Source organism: Coccomyxa subellipsoidea (assembly GCF_000258705.1).
Source record: "Coccomyxa subellipsoidea C-169, whole genome shotgun sequence".
NCBI lineage: Eukaryota > Viridiplantae > Chlorophyta > Trebouxiophyceae > Coccomyxaceae > Coccomyxa > Coccomyxa subellipsoidea.
In genome coordinates this window covers 2,021,786-2,042,776 of record NW_005178040.1, presented here as the reverse complement: position 1 = coordinate 2,042,776, position 20,991 = coordinate 2,021,786, and the positions used below count along the sequence as shown (strand labels likewise).

The 20,991-nt window shown below is 58.1% G+C and overlaps 1 protein-coding gene across 1 annotated transcript; it reads right to left on the bottom strand.

Moving 5' to 3' along the window:
* Window positions 1-360: 360 nt before the first annotated feature.
* Window positions 361-20,874, bottom strand: COCSUDRAFT_40212 (hypothetical protein; the record flags this gene model as incomplete). Its single annotated transcript, XM_005650524.1, has 45 exons — window positions 361-1,694; window positions 2,112-2,271; window positions 2,539-2,709; window positions 3,034-3,211; window positions 3,492-3,648; window positions 3,899-4,085; window positions 4,380-4,517; window positions 4,775-4,909; window positions 5,153-5,284; window positions 5,565-5,779; window positions 6,070-6,215; window positions 6,430-6,586; window positions 6,835-7,000; window positions 7,144-7,254; window positions 7,545-7,811; window positions 8,125-8,337; window positions 8,568-8,679; window positions 8,932-9,161; window positions 9,495-9,575; window positions 9,982-10,263; window positions 10,641-10,811; window positions 11,172-11,390; window positions 11,709-11,876; window positions 12,315-12,475; window positions 12,700-12,796; window positions 12,907-13,118; window positions 13,366-13,572; window positions 13,988-14,216; window positions 14,508-14,672; window positions 14,908-15,089; window positions 15,304-15,475; window positions 15,706-15,729; window positions 15,873-16,046; window positions 16,279-16,418; window positions 16,655-16,854; window positions 17,071-17,317; window positions 17,569-17,824; window positions 18,015-18,154; window positions 18,264-18,522; window positions 18,799-19,047; window positions 19,308-19,501; window positions 19,761-19,967; window positions 20,113-20,213; window positions 20,319-20,440; window positions 20,641-20,874. 45 exons carry the CDS (start codon window positions 20,872-20,874, stop codon window positions 361-363), a joined length of 9,102 nt encoding a protein of 3,033 aa, XP_005650581.1.
* Between the last annotated feature and the right edge of the window lie 117 nt (window positions 20,875-20,991).

Sequence of the window (20,991 nt, the reverse complement as noted above, 5' to 3'; positions counted from 1 at the left end):
GCATGATGCTGCTTGCAGTATTGCCAAGTGGCATTAATATTACCAGCTGGTACTCCAGCCGCAATGGTATACATTCCTACCAGCTGGCCAGCCATAAGAATTCTGACACATCCCGGGATGGGCATCATGCCTACTCTAGCAAACAGCTACATTGCACATTCTGACAGATATCTAGTGGTACAGGCCTACAAAATGTGCATGTATTTTCAGTGGACCCAACTAGCTACCGGAACAAGCTACATACAGATCTAAGGTTGAAAACCAAATCAAAGACAACTATTAATTCTGACACAGTGACAATGGCTATCATCTCCCAGAGCAGCGCGGCTTGCATCCCATTCTGCACTTTTCTGAACTTGGTCACCCGAGAGGGTTGAACTCCACCTTGTTTCTGACCAACTGCCCGTCGGAAGCGGTGGGGGACTTCTTGTCTTTGCTCTGGGCCCCCGGCTTGACCGACATCGGCGTCACGAGCGCGCGCTGCGCTGGCGGCTGCACAAGCCGGGGCGCTCGGGGCGCCGGCAGCGGCTGACTGCGGCCAGATGGCGCGCGCGTGAGTGGCTGCGCCCCCGCCACCTGCGGAGGGGACTTGACGCTCCGCAGGGGCGACGCTGCGGCTGTGGCGGCTGCTTGCGGCCCCAGCTGCGATGCGCCCAGCAGCGCCTGCAGCGGATCTGCTGCTGCGCGCGGCGCGGATCTCGGAGCAGGCGGTGCGTTGTCTGGAGGCTGGGCGGGAGAGGCGGCTGCAGATGGCGGTCGCGGTTGCGCCGCCTTCGGCTGCGGCAGCGGCTGCGGGGCCGGCTTTGGCACGGCTGGGCTCTTGGCAGGGGCCACCGAAGGCGCTGTAACCGGCTTGGCCTCAAAGGCCCGGCTTGCTGCTCTGGACGGCGGCAGTGGCGTGGCGTTTGCAGCCTCTGCTGATGCCCGCACGGCGGGTGGGGTTGGCACAGCCTCATTGGCAGCTGGCCTGGGCTGAGCAGCTTCTAACGCTGGGGCAGCTTTTCTCGAGTGCACAGCTGCTTGCGCAGGAGTTGCAACCTGCTGTGACGCCGACTCTCCCAAGGGCGCTATTTGCTGCTCCTCCTGCCTTGGTGGTGTAGGGGCTGAGGACGCCTCAGCTGTCGTGCCTGCTGTGCTCGAGCCATGGGCAGCTGCAGGCGTGACGTCCGCCGAGGCCTGGCTTGCCGGTACTTTTGAAGCAGCAGGGGCCGCTTCTGCAGCGCTCTCCTGGCGAGCAGTGCTTTCTGCCTGTGCACCTGGCTCCTGTGTGATCTGCAGATGGTCTCCCTCTGCTGGTGAGGCGTCGCCATTACTGTCCAGCCGCTCGCCAGGTGCACGCATGGCTGAGGTGTCTCCATTCTCTGTCGATTTTTTTCCACCCGGTGCCGCTGGCAAGGTCTCTATGGGGTGAGTATCTATGGCGTCGCTACTGGGTGCTGGTGCATCTTTGCTGCCCTCAGCAGGCTCAATTAGATCGCTGGGGTGTTGCTCGGCAGCATCAGGCTGAGGTGGCGCGGCATCCTCATCCATCATGATTTCTGGCGGCTCCCGTGTGGCAGGCGACGCTGCTGCTGCTGCTTCCTCCCTTGCTTCACCAGCTGTCCCCGGCGAGCTCACACTGCTGGTTACTGGGGCAACAGCCACCTGCTCTGCCCCAGCTTCTGGGTGCACTTCTGCATCAGGCATGGCTGCAGCTGCGCTGCAATGTTGCGGCTTCTCTAAAGCAGCCGGCAAGGGAGGGCTGATCTCCTGCTCAGCCAGGGATGCAGCCGCAGCACCTAGCTCTGCAGGCTTTGCTGCGCTGGCCTCCTCCGAGGGCGGCTCTTCAAGGCTGCTTGCTGAGGCAGGAGCCAGCTCAGGCGCTTGCAGATCACCTGGCAAACTCTGCGCCAGCACTGAGGCGTTGTCTGGCTGCTGCCTAGCGCCGCCTGCTTGTGGCGGCTCCTCAGAGACTTGGGCGGGAGCAGCACTACTGCCCTCTCCGCCTGCTTGCCTGCTGGGTGACTCCGCTTGGCTCCTCTCAGCAACAATTGGGCCTCCGCCTTGCTCTACAGGCGTGTACGAAGCTAGTGGCGCAGGCGGCGCCTGCGGTGCCTGCTCTTGAGATGCACGGCTGGCGTCCTCAGCCATGGGAGCGGGTGGAGTAGCGGGTGCGAGAGTGGCCGCTGGGGGAGCAGGCGCTGTCATGGGCGTTGCCTCCGGCGGCGGCTCCGGAGCCGGCAGCGCGAAGCGGGCAACCTGGCTCCCCGTCAGCAGCCCAAACACCCCTCCCTGCACACATCACAGGCCGCTGTCAATATGCATGCACCACATGCAACACAGCCTCAGGTAGGTAAGCTGTTCTTACTTAAAAGATGAAGCGACCTTTAGAGTCTGCCCATGCATGTGCAGCAAGGACAGGTGTGCAGCTACTTATCGACACTGCCACTGAAGCTGTGAGACAGCCCGCATCTGTAAAAGTCAGATGGAATAGAATTGGCATGGCAGTGCAGTGCAAGGGTGGCAAGTGCGGATGAATATGGGGTGTGGTGTGCGAACCTGCGCCGTGCCGCCAGCGGGCAGGAAGAGGTCGTGCTTCTGGTCGCGGTAGGCGTGCCACACCTCGCTGGCGTCCAGCTGGGCGGCCACCTGTGCGCCGTACGCGCCCTCCGCCGCCAGCAGGTGCAGCAGCTCCACCGCCAGCACCCGCTCCATTGACTCCGCCCGCTCCTGCCACATAAATTAACTGTAAGATAGGAAGATAGCTAGCGCGTCGGAGCTGGAGCGCACTGCCAGATCCTCTGGGTACCAGTATTAATATTTCTCCATGCAAGGCAGTGCCTGTACGCGGATTGACAGCTTTGTGGTATGCTTCCTCCTGCCGAATAGGCCGCTGATTCCTCTCAACTTGCGGCAAGAAAATGGCATGGGGCAGCAGCACACAATCAGATTGACCTATATGCATCATGCAATTATATTATGACTGCCTTGATGTGCCAATCTGTGGATCAGTCAGCCAATGATCGTCGAGGCAGAAGGGGCCCAGAAGCACACCTCCTCTTCGCCGAAGCCGCCGGGGCGCGCGTCCTTGCGCCAGTCCAGCTTGGCTAGCAGCCGCGGCAGCAGGCCAGCGGCCAGCGCGGCACCGACGAGGGAGTCACGCGCGCGGTTGTCCACTGATAGCGCCAGCTTCAGCGTCTCCAGCGCCAGTATGCTGCCCGCCAGGCCCCACCTGCACGCCCCATCCTCACCCCTGTCAATTCATAGGCATGGGTTGACAATGCCATCGTGTGATGACTTCAAACAATATTGTCATTCCGCATCTTGACAATCTTGTAGACCCCTCGCAACCTTGTATATCACCAGAAAACTTCTGCAATTTGTGAAGCTCATTGCACCACATGCAACATGCTTTGAGCAGTGTATGCAGCTTGAGCATTGTGCAATGACAGCGACGTGGCTGGGGAATGCTTGGTGGCAAGAATGACTGAGATGATCTGGGGTTAGCCCACCTGGTGGCGGCCAGCAGGGTGGGCACGGCCGGGGTGGATGCGCGTGACACTGCCTCCGCGGCCGTGGTCGCATGCGCCAGCTGGTGCAGCAGCCGCAGCGCCGACCCGCCCAGCTCGTGCGCCGCCGTCGGCCGCCTCCCGCCGCCGCCCTCCTCCCCTGCTTGGCAGCAACACCGTTGCTTGAACATACGCATACACTGGCGCCCTCCTTTTCTGGGGAACTAAACAATGTGCACACGCTGCTGACCATTGGCTAACGACTGGGCTGCGAATTGGGTGTTGCAGACAGCATACACTCTGAGAGCAGCTTGGAGAGCACATTGCACAGTGCTACGTGAACGCACATCAGTGTGATACAAATTGTGACATGCAAAATGTCATAAAGCAGTGTACTAACAGATGTGCACCTTGGGGGGCGTTGGCGGCCAGGATCCTGAGCAGCTTGTCGGCGGCGCCGAGCGCGACGGCGTGATCGGCCAGCAGCGAGTGCACGCGCAGCAGCTCCACACCAGCCGCCGCCAGTAGCACCGCACGCTCCGCGTTGTGCGCATCCACGTCTGCTGCGTACGCCTCCAGCAAGCCCTCCAGGAACCTCTGCGGTACATTTTACGCTTAGAGCCCTTCAGCACCGGTTTTACTTGTTTGAACCACAAAACCACTGCATGCGTAGAGCTCACCACCAGAGTCTGGAAAACTGGCCTAAATGGGCCTTAACGCGGCCTCTAACTTGGTCCAATATGATCCACCCATGTGCTAAGGAATGGATGGTCATGCAGATGGGTTCCAACAGAAGACCATGCAAGCTGATTGGCATATACCGGTCCAATATGACAAGTCCAAGTGTGAGTCCAAGCAGGTGCAGAGTGGAGCGTGGGGAACGTCGCACACCTTGGGGTGCCGCAGGGGGAACTGGGAGTTCTTGAGGAACAGGCGCACATAGACGCCGCCGACGAAGAGCTCGGCCTGCTCGCCCTCAAACTGGATGCGGAATCCCTCCGGAGGCACCCAGTCCAGCCTGCCGCCCGCCTGCACCAGTCCCCACCCCATGCTCTCACGGCCTTGTATTCTTTATATTGAGACCCCCATGCTAGCGTGCCCCCTTCTTTTCATGCCTCCAAACAGATCAAAGGCGAGACTCTGTGCAGCCACAGCTCAAACGAAACCAAGGGCCCCAGCAACTAGTGTTGAGGGGGTGAGAGATTGACAAAATGGTGTAAGTAGAGAGATATAGAGAGAAAGAGACTCAGACCAAGGAAGGACATCAGAAAGATAGGGAGAAGCACCTGGGACCGGCGCGCAGAGGCGGCCAGGGCGGCCAGCTCGTCGGCGGTGGTCATGGCCATGCTCATGTTCCACAGCCGCTCCGGCGTCTCCGATGCGTGCCCCAGTGCCGCCACTGCCGACTCACCAGGACCCTCCTGCGCACAGCACACATACTGTCAAGACCGGTGCCAGTTGCATTATCTGACAATGCAGCAAAATCTATCAAACGCATCTTCCTTGCGAGCTGTGGAGATTGCTCCTGCCGTTCCTTACAATGCTCTTTGTAGCGTTTAGAGACTCAGCCTTGCGTACTACAAGTGCGTAATCTGAGCATTACAAATTAATCTGCAGGTGTTATGTGAGAATGCAGGGTGATCTGAAAAGTCAAAGAGAGTTACCTGGATGGCAGCGACAAGGCCGGGAGGCAGCAGGCGAGACAGCAGCAGGGTGACGCGCGGCCCGTGCAGGGGTTGCCCCATGAGCTGCCCCAGCAACGTCGCAACTGCCGCACGCACCGTCTCGCTCGCCTCCTGCATTCAATCGACCCATCAACTCTTATCTTCTAGGCAGAAGTTGCAGCAGAAGGGTTGCAGTTACCTTATAGGCCCTCTAGTTTACTGCCAGGCTATCTTCAACAATGTGCCAGCGCATTCTGGTGGACAAATAGCAGCAGAGCTACGAATGCCCTCACACTGCCAATATGTCATTGACAGAGCGCCCACATTTTCCTGCCACCCGAGAGGCAACTTGATCATTAACAACACCAATTATGCCAGCGAGTCTGTTTGCTGCTGTGAGTCAGGGACGGACCAGCTCGGCAGCGGATGGGGGCGTGGTGGGCAGCAGGACGGTGAGCAGGTAGGCAGCGCCGCCCTGCGCGGCGGCGGACCAGGCGGCGGCGGGGGTGGCGGCCAGGGCGTGCAGCAGGCGCAGCGCAAGGGCCAGCGCGGTGGAGGAGGGCGGCCGGTGCACCACCCAGAACGCCAGCAGCAGCGCCCTCTCGCTCGCCAGCGCCTCCACGCAGCCTGTGTGCGAAATGCAACGCATCTTAGCTCGCTACTTCTGTATGTGGAGCCTCCCGCATGCGCTACCGCTGCCGTGCATCGCTGCATCTCTCCTATCATGAGGAACATCTAGTAAGCCAAAATGCTGCTTTCCTTGGCTGAGCCACCAAGGCTTTCACTCGCGAACAATGAGACATTGCAGCAGTCTGAAGATCGACTCTGATGTTCAACACCACAAGCCAGCACGGCAATTTATTGTTATAACAGCGGTGAGATGATGTTATAGCTTTGCATGAGCAACGTCAACTCACCTGACTGCGCAGTGAGACGGACAAGCACGGCCAGGGCGAGGGCAGCTATGTCCGCCTCAGAAGCCGCCTCGGGGGACGCCCTTGCGGCCGCAGCAGCCGCCGCGTGCTCGCCTCCCAACCCTTCAGCCTCCAACTGGTGCAGCCGCCTGCACCCAAGGCGCCAGCCCATCAGCCTTGCAAGACGTACATAAATTGACACATATGAACAACTCCTACGTGTAGCAAGGATTGCAGCATGTGTGGGAGGAGCTAACGCAACCAATCAGCAAGGCATCAGAAGTAATGAAAAATCACAGCAACAGCTAGGAATTTGCAAATTGTAAGGCGTATCGTAAGAGAGCGTAGGGAGCAAAAAGGGACCTGCAGATGGGGTCGATGCAGTTGAGGATGGGTGCGAGGGCGGGCTGTGAGGCCATGAGCGCTGCCAGGCGCGGCTGAGCTTCCAGGATGTTCCGCAGCGCCTGCACCGCCTCGCTCATGTGCGCCCTCTCCCGCCGGATACCCTCCTCTGCCTCGCCTGCAAATTTCAGAACCCGCTCTACCACTTGCTATACAATTACCATTTCTCTTCATTACGAATCCAATTCATGCTGAGCCAGAGAAGACAGTAGAAAGCGCTGTGCAATCAAGCAAACCAGACAGAAGCTTTGCAGGGACAAATGGGTTGGGGTTACAAATAAAGGCGCATTGTGAGAACCAGTGATGAACAGAGAGTGCAGGGGTTGAGCTTGCACAGGCTTGCAGTGAACATGAATGCTCCCGCACCCTTCGGCGTCGCAGCGGCGGGTGAGGCGTCCTTGAACCAGGCCGACTGCGCTTGCATGTGGAGGTAGGAGACGAGGCCCTTGCAGAAGGAGGCTGGGTCCGACACAGGGAAAGTTGGCTGCTCGTTGTACACCCGCACGAACACGTTTGCAACCACCAGCTCGCCCTGTGCAGTAAATACCCTGCCTTCGACCTTTGTTGTGATGATCACAGATGACAGGCTTGCCCAGATAGATTTCCTACTTATGACACATGCTACTCATGACGCAGCAACCAGGCATAGTTGTGCGACAAGCAAAGATGAGTCACCTGCAGGGCCTCAAAGCGGAAGCCTTGGGCGGTGCCGGCCTTGTCCGGGTCGGCGCGGGCTGCCTCCATCTGTGTAAGCACCTCCTCGCGCATCTTGTTGTTCCACACCACCTGCACATGCATGGTAGGCCCTCAATCATACCAACCACGCCGACCTGTCCTTCCACACCAACATGGCATCCTGTTCTCTTTGGTTTTCCATCCCCCACACATCTAAAAGATCCGCTTGTGTCCTGGTTCCTGGAGGACAAGATACTGCAGGGTAAAATTCCAATACAGCAATTCCTAATGCCCAGTTGAGAAGTACGTAAAGCAGGGCTGAAACTGTACAGCTAAAGCTAGCCGACCATGGACTGGGTCTCTGGGAGATCTATATCAGAAATACTTGGCCAGCCATCTACTAGGTCCTGAATATTGTTAAAGCAGAAGTCACGCGTTTGCAGACACTCTATCCAGCGTGCCTGGGGATTGAGCAGGGAGGAGTTGAGGTGCATGAGCAGCGGCTTCGGGTCCGGGTTGGCCAGCTGGGCGGCCAGCGCGGGCGTGAGCAGCACCGACAGCGCCTCGCGCGCGGCCGGGCATGGCGCCGACGCCAGCGCCCCCTGCAGCAGCCCCGCCAGCCGGCCCAACGCGCGCGCCGCCAGCATGGCATGGTAGTTGCGCGCCGCCTGCATTTGTTCAACCAAATCTTATCACAATCATCATCAAGCATCAGCAATCACGATAGATGGATCATCACAGATGCTTCATCAGCCATATCAACTGGATCATAATGTCACATGTCATATCACATTCCATGAAGGTCTCTTGCTTAGGCATCAGCCGCCGCTTGTCTTGTGTATGCAAGGCAAGCCAGGGCTCATATCTTGTTCGGAGCCTTGGTGCACCAGATCCTGGTGCACACTATCATGAGCGGAGATTGTGCGAAGTGCCACACAAAGGGCCACTGCACTCCAGGCAGGAATTGAGTGGGGCCTGCACCTGCATGTTCGACCTCTCGGTGCCCAGGCCCAGGAAGGCAGGCCCGGTGTCTCTGGAGGCGGTTGCCTCTGCGCCGTCGCCGCCGCTGTTAGCAAGGGCGGCTACCGCGGATGCCTCCGTGGATGGTGCAGCCGAGTCCCCCTCATGGGTGGCATCGAAGTTGAAGAGCAGCGGCACCACGTATCCCAGCACGCCCACCTTCAGCATTAGCTCCTGTGCGCAGACATGCCACAGCCATGGTCAACAGCCATGATTAACAACGCTCCCTTCACAGATTCATACAAGTGAGGTAGGCTTGTTTCTGCATCGCTGCCTTTCTAAGTTGGTGCCTTCAGGCATAGCGATTCAAGCTGGACCTTACAGTCCATTGACATGCAGCAGTTGGCAAAGACATGCAGAAGTATGGGGTCTGTGATGCTCAACCAGAAAAGAACTGGCAGTACCTGGAGTGCCGGAGAGGCGGCCATCTGGATGACGCACTGCAGGGCTGCATCCACGGCCCCCGTCGCGCGCTCGAGGCCGCAGCTCTGCACTATGTCCGCCACCAATGCTTCCCTACAATCACCCCAACATACCAATACTTCAACAATCATCCCACCTTTCCAACAGTATGCTCAAGATACTTGTCACACAGCTGCTCTTGCAGTGGCATAGCTGTGCGTGGGAAGCGCTGCTCTTGCGGCATTTTGGGCAGGCAGCAAACCAAGACTTCATCTCCCTCTTTCATGGCCCGCCTTCCTAGTGTTCTTGGACAATACCTGTGAATCCTGGATCCTTTGCAATCTGAACAGGATCTGGCTGGCGCACCGGTGCTGCAGCTGCTCGCGGGCGTCTGGGAAGGAGGCCATGCCGGCAAAGGTGCGCATGCAGTGCATGGCGATGACTACGGCCGGCAGAGTGGGCGCCGCGTCGCGCGGCAGGACGTCCAGGCAGCGCTGCATGAGGCGCCCCAGTGAATCCACCCCGCCCGACCGCGTCAGCTCGCCCCCGTTCAGCTCCGACGACACGCACGTCAGCCAGCACAGCTCCACTGCAGCCTGCAGATTATGATTCATGAAGTCAATTAATTTTGAGACTTTTGACAACATGATGCAATAAAATAAATAAGTTTAAAATAATCGAATCACTTGAATTACACTCATACCCAAAGTAGATTGCTATTTTGTTTTGCTCTAATCTTATGTGATTAATCTATGGTTGTCATGTTCCTCTGTTCTTCACAAACCAGGTGACCTTTACAAAATATGCTTAGCAGGCTCAGGTAGAAATTGGAGCGGTGAGGATGGGCTCGCCTGCAGCAGGGGAGCTTTTTCTGGGGCGAGGAAGTGCTTGGGCCCGGTGTCTTCGGTGTCGTCGTCCGGGAGGGTGACCGCGCCCAGCAGCATGGGGTAGCCGCCGTACTTGAAGGGCTCTAGCACGTCCGGGTAGCGCCTGAACAGGATGCACTGCGCCTGCAGCAACCCACAACCAAGCATCTTATCATATTACACTTGATGACATGCATGCTCCCACAACATTGCAAGCTATTCCAAAATGGCGCAAGGGTGAGCATGGCTGGAGAAACCACAGGCCAGACAGCAGCAGCAACCAGTCCCCTCAGTCCCCAACATGATCATGCTGTAGTGAATTGACAGGTTCTTGCACTAGGGCATTGCGCGATTCTGCGGCATGCCACAGGTGCGCGCCAATGGCACCAGCAGACATGGGATTCCGGACAAAAGAGGCGCAACCATAAAATGAATATCAAAACTACCTAATGAGTTCATGGATGCTTCAAAGAACATGGGGAGCGCCATCAGGAAGACAGATGAGACCCATTCAGCGGGACGTTGGAACAGTGAGAGGTGCGAGACACACCTTGAGGATGAGGAGCAGGCGCCAGGGCTGCGGCCCCTGCCCGGCGGCGGCGCCGGCCTGCAGCCGCTCGTACGCGCGCTGAACCGCCATGAAGCGCTCGCGGCCGGTCGGGTTCTTGTCCGGGTGGTACTTGCGTGCCAGCCGCCGGTACGCACCCTTCAGCGTCTCCTCGTCTAATGTTTCATTGGGCCCTGTAGAGATCTCCAGCAGCGTGCAGGCTTCAGCCTCGCTCATGCCCAGCGGCTTGCGCGCCAGCTCCGCTCTCCACTCATCCAGCAGCGCCTGCCGCATGCAGCGAGTCATGAAGCAGCAAAAAAAGTAAAACTCAGCTAGAACTGTGCATTCTGTGATGAATGTGTGAATATGCCCTGTCACACCCATGAATCATCTCATCTGGGTCTGAAGGTGGAGCATGCGAAGGGTGATGCAAGCATGGTGCACGTTGAAGACCTTGGATGGAACGACAAGTAGGTGCAAGGAACTCCAGCTGATGCTCAAATCCTTCTCCATACCCGCAGGCGAATCTACAGCCTCAGTGAGGCCCAGCAAGTGCTCGATTACTGGTAAAGAATGATATCGTAGCGCTATGAAAAGCAAGGATCAGAGCTACGCATTGCTCATGATGAGATTCCTGCCTGCAGTAAGGGGATGTGGTCGACGATGGGCCAGTCGGAGAAGCGATCGTCACAGAGGTTGCGCAGGTAGTAGCGGTGGCACCACATCTCCTCGCGCAGCTCCGGGTAGCCCACCGGCGGGCAGGCCACGTACTCGTACACCGCGTGCGCATGCTGTGCCAGCCGCCGAGGGAAGTTGCCCAGGTGCTGGTGCATCTGCGCAGCCAGGCATGCATGAAGATGACAGATCTCTCTGACATCCTGCACTGCTCACAAGGTATAGATGTCTGCACTATACTATTGCAGGCCCTGAGCTTGTTATAGTGGCTCCCCTTTACAGATGCTGATGACTTGGAACTTGTGCACCCCCAGAATGACCAACAAGTGGGGATGCAAATTGTAGCAGACTTTGAGCTGTGGACGTGGATGTGGCTGGGAGATGGCATTTCTGTCCGTGATAAGTACCAGAGACTGCTTGTGAGGGGGGCCATCTCCGCAGGGTATTCAGAATCGCCCCTTGGAATCATTCAAGGCCTGAAGAGCGCCCAATTCCTGAATCGTCTTAGAATATTACACCTGAGGGATAAGGCGCTGGGCGCGCATGCGGTGAGTCCAAACGAGCTCGGGGGTGTCCGAGTCGCCGACGAGGGCGGCCGCGAAGGCGCCGGCGCCGTAGCTGGTCAGGATGTGCAGCAGCGACTCCGGCAGCAGGCCGCCCAGGAACGAGCGCTGCCCTAGAGGCGTCCCCGCCGCAAAGCCTGCCGCCCCCTTGAAATGCTGCCCCAGGTGCGCCACCTGCAAGCAAAACAACACAGCGTGTAGGATGACGTTGACATGGGTTTCTCTTGCAGGCGTGAGTTACATCATCTTTTCTCTCTAGGCAGTCCTCTCAAAGTCTTCACAAAAATAGGTACGTGTGTCACTGGGTACACAGTCGTACCACATGGTCATTGCAAGTCATGAAAGGGTGAGACATCTGTGTTTTGTCACTGGGTGTTTTACACATTGCACAATGCTAAAAGGCGGCACCTTTGGTGCATGCCGAGTGGCAGCACTACCAAACTCGTGGGGACAAGACAGCAGAGCAGGCGGCAGGCAGGAAATGAATGGCACCTTGAAGAGGCGGCCGATCTCGACCAGGTTGGAGCCGCAGTAGGCGAGGGTGAAGAAGAAGAGACCGGTGTGGTAGAGGGATGCAAGTGCAGGGCCGTTGTGCTCCAGGACCACCTCCAGCAGCATCACCGCCAGTGACACCAACGCCGGCTCCCCACTCAGCACCACCTGTGCCACAACCAATCCCAGGACACTATCATATGTCTGTGAGGCAACCGTCTGTGTCCTGAGCAGGCTGCTAAGAGCTGCTCAGAGCCTCTCTGGTCTGAAGAGGCATGTGTCTGCCTCTTAAGATGTCATGAAATCACGCAAAGCAGTCAGAGGCTCTCTTCTTTTTCTCTTAGCAAGGGAGTATCTCCATCCTCACCAACATCAAAGGGGCATCAGGAGCCCCAGCTGAAGCATGTCAGAAACAAGAGCCTGCTTCATGTTGGAGTCTAGAGGAGGAGCTAATTCGCTAGTAACAGTTTTCCGGAATGGTAGCATGCGCGAAGGGGGGCGCTTGTTAATCTGTGCATCACTGTTGGAGGGTCTGGAGGATAAGCTGAATTGCCAACATGCTGCAATTCTTTTACTGGCAGGGTAGGATGAGGGGTGGATCAGGACCTGTGCAATATGGGGGAGGCACTGGGGCGAGGCCAGGATGCGGTGCACGGTGGGCAGCGGCTGCAGACTGTGGCCCTCACCATCAACAGCCGGCTGCAGCTGCGCCAGCGAGTGCAGCACCCGCAGCGCTATCTCCGCCGCCTCCGTCGGGCTCATTGTGCCTGGTGGCACAGCCACAGCAGAAACGTCACAGGTAAGAACACTTTACTTTATGAAGCAACATGCACTGCAATCAACTTAAGCAGTGCAAGCTCAAGGAAGCATTTGCCGCTCTATTGCGGCACAGCAGCTGCCGCTCTGCTGTGGAGTGATGCATGTGCAGTGGGTCATCTAGATGCAGATTGCTACACGACATGGTGAGCGATGCATATTTGAAAGAAATTACCTGCGCCCTTGGAGACGAGCCACCGCACCTCCCTATTTGCCCACATCGGCACAGGTTCCGCCATTCCAGCCACCCACACTGGCGTCTTCAGCCCAATCTGCACAGCCGGCCCAGGGCAACATTTGTACAATTTCTCTCTTTGGCAGTCTTGCTTCTCATCAATGCTCTTTCAAAGGACGCGCGCACGATTCCAGATCAGCGGCGCACCTTGCCCTTGTAGAAGAGGGTCTTCAGCTCATCCTTGCTGACTGGGCCCAGGCGCTGCCCCTCCTGCCTGTCCGCCTTGTTTCTGGGCTCACCCTTCGTTTCCCCGCCCTCAGCGTAGTGAAACCACTCCTTCACCTCTGTGGCATGGCTGTTGTACGCAATCAGATTTGTCTGCAGAGGCACCTGCGTCCGCTCCTTCGCCTCATGTGCACCTGCAGGCCGCATGTGACACCGTCACATTTCCATGCACCATGTGGTTCCTCATTGCCCCATCAGCCGCAGAGACACAGGTCAAACAGTTGACTTTGCCACGCCAGCAGCCGTTTCCCATGCAGGAGGCGAAGATGGCGAGAAGAAAATTGCAATATAAAGATATCTTACAAGAGAAAAACTGAGTATATCTCAACCAATGAACAAGGCCAAGAAGATGCTGTGCTGGTGCATAGTAGGCTGCCAAACCTGCCACCAGGTCAACAGCCAGCTGGACGCCTCCTGCCTCCACAAAGGTAACAGCATTTGCGCGGGCGGCCTGGGAGGCGGCCTCGTCGCTGTGACCGCATCTGGGGATGAGCAGGGCCTCCAGCAGGCGCAGCAGGCAGTGGCGCAGGCCGCGGCTCATCGTACGGTCCAGCAGAGCCGCCATGTGCGCCGTGTTGTCAAACGGGCCTGCGCATGTTCAAACCTACCTAAAGACAAAAACTTGCGGGATTGTTTGTAACTGCTCATCTGGGATATCGTTGCGAGAATGGGTTACCAGCTATTTCTCACTTTTTAGCACCATTGTTTTGTAGGTGCTCATCTTCGATATCGTCGCAAGATTGGGTTGCCAGCTCTCTCTCACCGTGTCTCAGCTTGGTGGGCTTCAATACTGGAGAAACAAGCAGACACTTGCTATGATGAGGGGTGCAACATGAGCAAACTGCATCATGAGAAATCGACAAATGCAATCTTCATCATTTATCTCTTTTGTTCTGATCCTCTCTGCTATGCAGGCGCCAAGCCGGTGATCTGCAGGAGCAGGCCCGACACTCATGCATACATAGCTACACAACGCACAAGGTAGGCGGATCGAAGCGCGCACCAATTGCGGCGGCGTGGGAGTGGTATAGGGCGGCCATGGCGCGGGCGCACAGCTCGCGCTCGGCCTCAGGATCGCGCGAAACCGCGGCGGCCAGCAGCGCCTGCTCGCTGGCGCCCTGCGCTGCATCCTCGGGCCCCACCAGGCGCAGCCCTGCGTCCGCCAGGCACAGGAAGTGGTGGTGCAGCGCCCCAAACACCTCCCGCGGCGCCGGCACTTTGTCCACCGCCCCCTGAGTCACACTTGTTTTCTTTAGACTGCATGCAACAATTGTAACGACATATCTGCCAACGGCAATATGTCATGCATGTGGCCGTGATGTCACATTCATTACCACAAGAAACATAGACCTCGTTCGGCACCTTCAGTACCCCAGGTGCTAGTTGCAAGCTTTAAATTAACAGCAGCACGGCACACGTAGAGAATACAACCCACTGAGTTGCCACGGACTGCGAATCTATTTGTGAAGGGGTCAGATGGTGCCACTCTGCTGTACTTCGGAGTGGGACATAGCTGAGCGCACCTGATCGAGCCCATCCAGCAGGAGCTTAATGTAGATGCCGGCGACGCAGAGGTGGTGCGCGAGTGACGCATAGCGCACTCGGAACTCCGCATGGTTCCACGTCGGCCGCCCGCCCGCCCCGTCCGCCACGCGAGTCCGCCCCGCCCTCAGCGCGCCCTCCTCTGCCTGCACGGTCACAGGTGTGTCATTCATGTTTGGATAGCCATATTGGAAGAACGGCCGCAAGACTGGCAGTGCATTGCTGCCCTACATGCGCACACATGAGTCTGCAAACGGCTTGCTTCAAGGCCAATGAAGCGGTTGCAACCCGACACGTATTGTTTCAGGGGTGCCCAATTGCCTAGGCTACTATAGGGCTCCACGGTTGATCCCAGGACCAGTGATTGGTGAAGGATCTGACCTGGAGGGCCTCTCGCAGCTCTGAGCGCGTCTGCTGGTTCCAGATGAGCCCGGCATGGCAGTGGTCCCGCAGCGCAGCCGTCCAGAAGGCGCCCCAGTTGCCCCGCAGTCCCCGGCTCATGCCAGGCGGCTCCGGTTGCCGCATGCTGCTCCGGTCCACACCGCTGGAGCTTGCAACCAAGCCTGCAACCCAACAGCTTCATTCTGGCATCCACAAAGGTGAGGACACAGGTGGCACCCATCCCTAAATTGTGCATATGACACAGCTCATATTGTCATATCAAAACTCTCACGTGTATATTGGGCTGTTGTGTGTCTACCAGGTTCGGTCCCTGGGAAGGAGGAAGCTACAAGGCACCCAATATTTAGGGTTTCCTGGGGTGCACTTGGGGCGCACCAGCATCAGTGGCAGAGCCCGGCGGTCTGGTGAGGCCCGGTTCGAGGACGCCGCCTGCATCTGCGCTGCTGCTCGCAGCACGGTCCAAGCCTGGTCTCTCGATGACTGATCTGGGAGAGCGCGGCGGGCTGCTGACTGGGCTCAGATGGCCCCGCTCCGGAGACTTTGGCACCTGTGAGCCGCCACAGAATGGCTGTCAACGCGCTGCGATGAACTCAGCATTTGCAAGCACAAATATTTAGATATGAGGTGTTATAATGCTCAAGAGTAGAGGCTCTTAAATGTTCTTGCTAGACTTGTGAGCATGGGCTGGTTCACAAAGGCATCGGACAGCACCTCCCGCTGCGAGGAGGGTGCACCAGGGTGCCGGGGCTGGGGCGACATAGCCCTCTCCTGAGGCACCTGCTCAGCCTGCCTCTCCTGAATCTGCATGCCACCCAGCCCATCATCAGCCTACTTCCTACCGTATTGCCAGCAGAGCCAGTAACTCCGAGAAAGAGACCGCTATTTTGATGTCAATTCCCGCATATATTCCTGAAAAAGCTCCACCGAGCTCTGCACCCGCTGACCTGTATCGGAGAGCGCGGAAGATGCCGCGGAGCTGCGGCGGGCGGCAGGGGCAACGGCTGCGCGAGATACTGCAGGAGGCCGGGTGGGTAGGTGCGGCACAGCAGGTCGAGGGCCGGCTTGTAGTCGTCCGCCAGCAGACCCACCAGGTCGCGGCTCAGCTTGGCGCGCGGATCCTGCACCACAGCATCCTCCACATCACACTTCTCTCCTCTTCTAAGAAGAGACGTCTTTGGGTGGCAAGGCAGGAGCCGTGCAAGCGCCAAGCAGTGCTCGGCAAAGGTGGCAAACTCCTCTGTGTCCAGAACTCAATGCCGTCACGCAAGCATCACACAGTGCTTTAGGAGGCGGCAGCAAAGGATCCTGTAAGCCAAGACAATGAATCTTCTCTTGAGGAGAAGGACGTACCGAAGCTCCGGACATGCCGACAGCGAGGTGGTGCAGCATGGCTCCCTCGGTCAGGGCAGCCTCGCGCATGGGGGCGGCCGCGTTCTCGCCGCCCGACGCCACAGCGCGCATTATGAGCGCCGCAGCATCCAACACGCGCCCTGCGGTGGCCACAGTGCTCCTCAGCTTCAGCAAGGTCCATGGCAGGTTTCACATGAGCTAGGCTTGGCTTCATGAGGTGTGTATGCAAGCAGATATACTACCGATAGCTCAGGAGCAAGGTCTTGTTTTCTGACGGGCAGCGGCGCCTTTCTTGATTGTACCAGCAAAATCAATTTCTCGAAAGGCGGCGGAGGCAGAGGTAGATAATTGAGGTTCTGGAGATGGGTGTGCATACGTGCTGGGTGGGAGAAGAGCGCAAAGAGAGGGTGGCCGAGGGCGCCGGCCTCTGACAGCAGTGCATGGCGCAGGATGGGGTCTGTGCTGTCCGCGCCAGGCAGGCACACGACAGCCGCTAGAGCCTCCACGGCCGCCATCGTCGCATACGCCGCCGTTGGCGTGCCGCTTGCTCGCAGCACTCCCACCAAAGCAGCCGCCCTTAACACACACATACACACACAGGCGCCTCAGGCAGGCCTCTAGCTGCAAGACGCCTTTTACATGGTTTCTAAACATCACTTATTGTCACACACTATTTCTGCCAAGAGGCTAGGTGCATCTGCAAACAATATGCGGTTATACAATTCATATCAATCTGCCTAATTGTTTATGTTGTGTTGCATGCTGTTGTGTGCAGGGGAAGCGCTTGCTCACCGGCCGCTCTGCCCAAGGCAGGTTGACTTGGCCATGCGGCCGGCGGCGGCCGCATCAAAGCCGGCGAGCTGCGACTGCGTCTCTGCGGCGTCGATGGCTGAGGGTCCGCCGACGCGCGGCAGCACCCAGGGGCCCTGCCCCGAGCGCGCGCTGGCCGGCGCCCACAGCCGCGCCAGCAGCCGCAGCGCCTCTGCCGACACATGCTCATGCCCGCACGTCATCGCTGCAAACACGCGCACCACCGCCCCTGCGCACACGCACCTCAAATCTCTCAAATTCTGCTGTGGCTCCAGCTAGACACAGTAACAAAGCTGAGTTTTTGCCGTCAAAGATACAGGCCTTTTTCAGTCCCTCTCCTCTATTGTGTCTGCTCACTATGACAATGCCAAGAGCAACCTCCTGTTCGGGCTCGTTATGCTCGTTCCAACAAATTCTATGACAGCAAGACCCCCAATATCCTGCAATATGGGACTTGAGAGCATGCTCTGGAGGGCACACCAGGAGTTTGGACGATAGCGGCGGCGATGGGGGCGGAGGTGGCCAGGCGCTGCAGGCAGTGAAGCACGTTGATGGTGCGGATGGCCTCTCTAGTGGTGGGCGGCGGGGGATTTGCGCCGGCCGGCGGCTCCAGCGGCAGCAGGCTCAGCAGCACCGTCAGCGCCGGGTCGTCCAGGCGAGCGCCGGATGACACCCCGCTGTATGGAATGCATGCGTTGAACTCCGCCACCCGCTGCCGAAACTCTGTCACCGGCTCCTGCACAGAAATTGCCGTAAGACGTGGGACCTTTTGCAACTTATTGCATGTAGGGACATGAGGCCAACATGTGTCAGCCTCAACCTGAGTGGTGACGTCTTGGGCACCAGCCTATGAAGCAGAATAAGTAAAAGCGATGGCTCATCAGGACGTCTAGGCTTTTGCAGACGAAACAGGAAGGGATGCTCACCGGGAGGGAGCCGGCGCTGTGAGGCATGCCACGGAGAGCGGCCTGCCGGCCGGCCTCTGCGCTGTCACGGTTCCTCCCGCCGAAGGAGGCGGCCATCCCCGCAATCATGTTGCGCCGCCTCACATCCGGTGGGGAGCCCACTGCGCCAGCAACGCCAATGTCACCAAATTTTTGAATGAGAAACACAGCAGTATGGCATGGCATAGCTTCCCTGGCACGCAGCTGACATGAGTGGTTTGGGCCTCTCACCCGACATGTGATCTGATGCAGAGCCGTCACTGGTGTCTGCCTGGCTGGGCCGGGGATCCTCCGCAGCAGAGCTGGGCACATCCCCCAGCGCATTGAGGGCCTCCTTGGCTGCAGCGGCCATGTGGCCCAGGCACAGCCTCTCCAGCTCTGCGTCTGGCAGAACTGGCGGAGACAGCCCGGACGTGGCCCGGCTGGACAGCACGACATTGCCCGGGAAGGTGTGCTGCGGCAGCACCGGAATTGGCCGCCCCGCCGACACCTGTGTGCAATCCGAGCACCCTACTAACCTGACGGCATGATGTTTTACAGTACACACGCCATGTGGGATACAGCATACAAGTCTGGCTCATGTGCCACACAGGTTCGGGTATCCCAGAGTGGCGGAGGTAAGGGCGCAGCTTGAATACACTTACAACCACCCCTCCCTGTCTCGGTCCTGCAATCATGCTCGAAAGACAGCATGAGCGACCGGAGAAGAGATGTCTTGGGCATGGCATATTTGAAGAATACAAGGAAGCGGGCAGATGAAGCACACCTGCGCGGCGTCAAGAAGGGCGGCCAGCAGGGCGTCGCGGCCGGGCAGGACATACATGGCGGCTGGGGCGCCGTCGGTCCACTCCAGGCCGAGCCAGGTGGGCTCCGCGGCGAAGCGCACCACGGCTGCCAATGCCGCCAGCTGCCGGCGCTCGGCGACCTCGTAGCTGGCCGGCCGCCGCTCCAGCAGGGCTCCCCCCGTCAGCACCAGCCTCCGCGTCACTCCTCTCCTGCGCCCCTCGCCGCCCTCCTGCCGAAGCAGCGTAATCCCAGTTTGTTTTTGCAGTCGCCCGCGCATGAGGCCAACTTGAAAAATTTCAGGATTGCAGAGGGCGCCTCCCTTTCCTTGACCAGAATGTTCTTGCAACCCCGTATGCCGCTCGCTTGCTGGTACTCAACAATCGTGCTCTTGCATTTGACATATTCAGCCATGTGAGTCAGCAGTATCAAAGCTGTTTTACCACACCAATAGATTCTTGAGAGACACCAAGATAGGATCAAAATCCCCACCTGCAGAAGGCTCTTGGCCTCCTCGGCGCTGGCCAGCAGCGCCTGGGAGATGAGGGGCGCGTTGCAGTCCGGCCGGACACGCACCGCCTCCCATTCGCCCAGCGGCACCTCGTCTGGGGCGGCTGCGCGCTCGCGCTCTGCATTGCCGACCGCCTCAAGCAGCTCCGGCCCGCTCATCCTTGCCTGCCTGTCCACTGTGACAAATTGAACCACCGTCAAGAACCTCCCCGCAGAGGTCTCTTCAGATATCATCTGTGGTTCCCAGCAGAGATTCATCCACTGCGGCACTGGACAACAAGCACAGCTTTGCAGCTAGCGCAGGTGGTTGGTTCCTGCAACCGCAAACAGCATTGCCATGCATGCGAACGGCAGGATTCGCATTACAGGTGTCCACCGCAAAGCTGAGGAGCTATTTCCAGCCAAATCATGGTGAGCTCAGTGCAGGCCTCGCACCTGCCACGGTGAGCCCCATCTTCTTCAGGGCTGCAGTCTGCAGCTCGCGCAGCAGTGTGTCCCGGTCCCGGGCTGCAAAGACACGCGGCGAGCGGCCCACCTTGCCGAAGAAGGCAAACACCGAGCCAGGGTCGTTAACCCCCGTCACAAGGAGGCGCGCTGCAGGGGAGGCCATGTTGCGGTACTCCAATCGCCAAATCACACCGCCTGGCAGCCGGGCATGCACAATATGCTCTCAATCTGTGAAGACAAAGCCCAACAAGGTTTGCCATAGGGCAGCGCTACATGAAGTGCACAACTTCTTCTACGGCTGCTGCAAGAAATGCTCCATGCACCGAAAAAGTCCACTCACCATATGCATCCAATCGCTCCACAGCAAAGGATGTGACTCGCAGCTTACTTGGTACCCACTGACCCTTTTTCAGTTTGTACGCTACAAACACCTGGGTGGACCTGCAAAAACAAGATATTCAGCCGGGCAGCGTTATTAGTGAAAGCACAGCCTGAATTCTGAACTGAGAGTTGCCTTGCAATGAGAGCACAGAAGATTGTTCTCACCCCAAGATCTTTGTTGCAATGGGACAGCGCTGCTCGATAGCGGCAAGGGTGATGCATTGGTACAAAGCAGTCAGAAGCGGCGCTCGCTGCTTGCATGAGAATTTGACGCCCTTGTATTTGCTCTGCATGCCATTTCAATGGGTTAAGCACCATCAATGAACAGGTCCCTTCTTTTGGGATTGCACTACCAAGCGGGTACAAAAAGGATGGCAATGTCCAAGATCTGCATGCGTGCAGGAAAGGAGCGGAGTTGATTCCTCGCCTTTCTGTCCGATCGTGCTGAGAGAATAAACTCCTGCTCCTCCGCCTCAGAAGCCCCCACCGTCACTCCATCAATATCCGACTCGCCAGTGAAGCTGTAGGTGTTCGTGATGGACAGGTTGTCGGGGTGCTGCGTGATCACTGCATTGGGTGTGATGCACATGATGCGCCTGTACTTCCCCCGCCACGAGGACTTGGTGCACAGGAAGCGTCCCACGCAGTCTGGTGGCATCTGCGGGTCCTGCTGCTTGCGCATCTGCGCGATCAGGTGATCCACCGCGCCTGCCGCTGACATGGCTAAAGATGTACACCTCCTAGGTTGTTTCTGGTGCTTCTCACATGTGCTTAGTGGTCCGGGGCAGCTGTCACGATGCCGCAGGATCAGCGTGCATTCCTAGAAGTTGGAAGATGT